General features: G+C 39.2%; 1 protein-coding gene across 1 annotated transcript in view; it reads left to right on the top strand.

Annotated features, from left to right (window-relative positions):
- scarb2c (scavenger receptor class B, member 2c) overlaps positions 1-4710 on the top strand; it is a 20845-nt gene that overhangs the window by 10392 nt on the left and 5743 nt on the right. Inside the window, exons 8-9 of the mRNA XM_013911398.1 lie at positions 534-652; positions 2698-2771. Of these exons, the coding sequence (XP_013766852.1) occupies positions 534-652; positions 2698-2771 (193 nt within the window). The remainder of the gene's footprint in view (positions 1-533; positions 653-2697; positions 2772-4710) is intronic.

The following is a 4710-nucleotide window of genomic DNA, read 5'->3' as shown; positions in this document are numbered from 1 at the left end:
CACACACACACACACACACACACACACACACACACACACACACACACACACAGGGAGTAATGCTTGCTAGCCAGAGACCGTCTCCATTACAAACGCATCCACTAGTCGAAAGCACGAGAACTTGTTCCCATATTTACTTTCTGGCTCCTCAGACACGGTACAATAAGTGAAGTGAAAGTTCTCTTGTGGTTTGTTGTGATGTGCTCTGGTGCATCTGATTTAAAGCAAACAAACTATGGTTGTTAGTGCTGAGTAATAACTTGTATCAATTCCTCATTGCACTGTAAAGAATATGGAGTCAACACTTAGCAAAAGACTCCCTGAAATTAATTCACTGACTGTCATTTCTGGGGCCTACTTTAGCAGTGTCCCTGACAAGTGTACGCTGTGTTTATTACAAGCCATAGCATTATTAGAATATTGATGTTTTACATTTACAGGTATGTTTTACACATGGCATATTTTCCTCATGTTGAGTGAGATGTTGCCTCTGCTTTGTTAATACCTTCTGTAATGTTTTTCCTGCTGTTTAGGGGCTCCTATCATAATGTCTTCACCACACTTCTACCAGGCAGATGAGAAATTTGCTCAGGATGTATTCGGAATGACGCCAAACAAGGAAGAGCACCAGACTGCCATTGATATCAATCCGGTAGGAATCACAACTTTAAAGCTTAAATGTTTAATTCGTTCTCGTGTTGTTGTGAATCTCTCTTCAATTTATAATACAAATTTTGTCTAATACAATTATGATTTATATAGTATTAAATCTTCAACACTAGATGGAGTAGTGTCTCAGCTTTTTTTTGTCATGACTAGCCAATAGTTGAGCTTCTGTTTAAAATAGTGGTTAAAAATTAAATCAGAGGTACGTGGTACGGGGCTGTCACGAAAGATAAGCTCTAACTGCTCTTATCATGATAATAATACTCTAATTACCTGGTTGAACTTGTAGTAAAGTCTTGATAGCGAGAGACAGACTGAAAAAAACACCTCCAGCAGCACAACGTACTGTAGCTGAACATACTGTGTAGTGCTTAACAAATGTATTAGACCACCATCCAATGAAAGATTTATGCCACAGCAGCCAAAAATTAACAATTGCTATATGATACAATTTTCTGATTTTATTTATTTATTTATTTATTTATTTATTTTTTTTTTACAAATTTTACATGATACACTTTCAGAGAAAACAGAAAAAAACGATGAATGATTCTGTAATAGTTAAGTTTTTAAAAAAGTGCAATTCCCAAAAATAAATAAACTGTATTACATTCACAGTAAAAGACAGAAAGCATTCTTCTTCTTCATGATGCTCCAGATGTTTTCAGTGGGTTTACAGCTGTTGTGATAGATGCAGTATGGAGTTTAGCATTGTCTTGAAGAAATATGGCAGTTCTTCCCAGACAAGATTAGAGCATATGTTAATGTAAAGCCTGTGTATAGCGTTATATATGGCTTCCATGGGCACTGATGCACTCCCATACCATCAGAGATGCAGGCTTCTGAACTGAACACTAATTTACAAGCCAGATGATCCCTCTCCACTTGAATCTGGAGTATGCAGCGACCATGTTTTCAAAATTTAAGAGAAAATACTTTTTTTTTTCTTCTTTTTTTGTTACACCAAAGAGATTTCTCCAGATTTTCTGAGTCTTTTGATCATGTTATTAGATGCTGAGATACTTGAAGTCTTAGCATTTTTACATTGTGCAGTATTTTTCGGATTTTTGTTCACAATTTGCAGATGCGATATTTTGCAGATTGGTGTACCTCTGCTTGTCTTTACTGCTACGCCACTCTTAAGATGCTCTTTGTACACCAGTCTGACCAGTCTAACGCAGAACTCCTTCTTACATTCGCTCTCACGCTTTCGTACAAAAGTACACTTAATTATTTCACACACCCACATATAAAGTGGTGGTTTTACGGTTACAAAAGTATTGAATCCAATAAACAAGCTACCATTTTTTGTGTTTATCCTCCTTGATCACTCTGCCACGGCATGATATCATTAAGATTGATCAAAGTCCTGTGAATTTTATCATAACTGTTGAGTTGTGATGCCCTCAGCCGTCTTCCCTGCTTGCCCAGAGCTGTGAAGTTATTTTTGCCTACAGTAAAGATATTAAAACTACAGGCAGTACTATGCAAACAGTTTGGGGTAACTTTAGATAAATACATGATACATCCTGAGATTTTTTTCTCTCTTTTAAGTTTTTCAAAATGCAGAAAACTGAAGAAAGAAACGACTAAACTCCCAATTAGGTTTATTTGACAGCTGCCATGTTTCACCGTCTTCCGTTTTTTCACATAATCTCAGATTAACTCAGTTTATTTCTTTTCTTTTCACTGAAGTTACCTTTTTATCACTCCAGCTGTATGTTTGAGGTCATTCTCAAGCTGCATGAGGAATCTGGGCCAGAGCACATGCCTCCCTGATGGTATTATGTAATGGATGGAAAATCTGCTGTACCTAACTAAAAACCTTTGCATAGTTCTGTGTTTTTCTATCCAGTGGTTTGTTGGTTTACAAATAATGTCAACATGTTACTATAAAGATTATGGCCATAATACAGTGTGGGCAGAAAACAATTATTTAGGTGTTTAGGTATACGTGTTCATACATCAGGAGTGACAGGAGTTTTTCCCACATTCTCTGTGTCCCTAACAAAATGAATTTGTGTTTTACAGCTGACAGGAGTGGTTCTCCAAACAGCCAAGCGACTCCAGATTAACGTCTATGTAGAGCAAATTCCCACCTTCAGGTAATCAGCAGCTCTTTCCATCAGTTCAAGCAGCTGAATAACCTGATTTTTCATGAATTTCACTTTCACTATATTAGTATGAAGAGTGAAGCCGCAATAGCTGCATGAGTACCCATGTCTGTGAAGGGCTGCCAGTAAGCTAATTGTAAAGCAATAATGCCACCATCATCATTATGGGTGGACCTTTGCACAGACCTGGCTCACTTGTTACGTGTTTATCTGAATTCAGAAGGAACTAGCAGCAAGATAATGAGACTGTATGTGTTTAGATAGTTACATATTACTGTTATTTTTATTTGAAATAAGATAAAATAACAAAAGCTATATTAAAGTGGCGAGTCAGCTTTAATGTGAGTAGGTTTACATCAATATTTTGAAATGTATAAGGTTGGAGCCCTCAAGACAACATTAGTGGCCAGAATTTATTATACTGAATAATGTTAACAATGTCTCTTAAACGTACTGACATCACTAGATAGTTGGCTCTGGTTATGAGGTTTGGCTTTTTTTTATGTACAAGGAAACACATTGGCCTACATCCTGGAGAATATTTGTAATTTGCCATAGAGTCATGAAGGGGCCTTTCTTTCCCATGCAAATCATTTTGCTTTCATCTACCGGTACAAGATTTGTGCTCTTCTGTCCACCAGGCTATTTTGGATCTGTCCTGTGCATGCCCTCTGCTTTTAGAATGCGAATCCATCCATTTTGTTCCGCTTATCTGGCGCCAGGTCATGGGGGCAGGAGCCTAAGCAGAGAAGGCTAGACCTCCCTCTCCCTGGCTACCTCCTCCAGCTTATTTGGGGTAAAACCAAGGCGTTTCCAGGCCAACTGAGAGATCTAATCTCTCCAGCGTGTACTGGGTCCGGACATGCCAGGAACACCTCACCCAGGGGGGGCTCTTTGTCAGATGCCCGAAACACCTCAACTGCCTCCTTCCAGTGTGGGGGAGTAGCAGCTCTACTCTGAGCCCCTCTTGGATGGCCGAACTCCTCACACTATCTCTAAGGGAGGGGGCAGCCACCCTTTGGAGAAAGCAAATTTCTGCTGCTTGTATTTACGGCCTCGTTCTTTCAGTCACTACCTAAAACTTGTGACCATAGGAGAAGGTGGGGACGTAGATGGACCAGGAAGGAGGAGTTTCCCTTTTATGCTCAGCTCTCTCTTCACCACGATGGATCGGTACAGCGTCCGCATCACTGCAGCCGCAACATGAACTTTTGTATTATTCTAATAGATTTTTATTCTCATTTTCATTTGCACAGTCACTTTATTTATGACTCGGAATGACAGAAAACTCTTAACTTCAAGTAAGCTAACTGTAGGTACTGTAGTCTCGAATGGGTGCTACACAGTCCACACTTACTTTTGTGAATGCAACAACCACAGTGTTGTGCATTACAAAGAAAATGATGCCAGTCAGTGAAGAAAACCTCTTTATACTCTCTTTCTTCACTGTAGTTAAACTCTGATAATAAAAGTATTTATGCTGTTGGTAAAAAAACTGTTCAAATCTACTTTTTTCCCATGGAACAAATGCTCATAACCCCCCAGTAACTGAGGCTTAGAAACCAGTCTCTGGTCGTTAGGGAAAAATGTGTTTTTCCTGCTTGGATGACGAGCAGTTCCTGGAGGTTGCTCGTGGTTGCTGTGAACTAGATTGCAAAATCTTTAGACAAGTAAAGGTTGTGCCTTACTGCAACACACCAGCATGTTTCAAAAGGTGAAGCTTTTACTTTAAAGTAGTGCTGCCAGCGTTAATCTGGGCCTGTTGCTAACTACCTTACTGATACTGCCAGGAATCTTGGAGTTTTCATGGATAGTTCCTTCAAACTTGACAAACAGGTCTCTACTGTGGTAAAAACGAGCTTTTATCAACTACGCCTAATCTCTAAGGCTAAACCCTACATACCACACAAAGATATGGAGAAACTCATTC

Source organism: Pundamilia nyererei, unplaced genomic scaffold (genome assembly GCF_000239375.1).
Source record: "Pundamilia nyererei isolate P.nyererei 1_Seehausen unplaced genomic scaffold, PunNye1.0 scaffold00063, whole genome shotgun sequence".
Lineage (NCBI taxonomy): Eukaryota > Metazoa > Chordata > Actinopteri > Cichliformes > Cichlidae > Pundamilia > Pundamilia nyererei.
The sequence above is the reverse complement of the archived record's forward strand: the minus strand, read 5'-3'. Positions and strand labels throughout refer to the sequence as shown.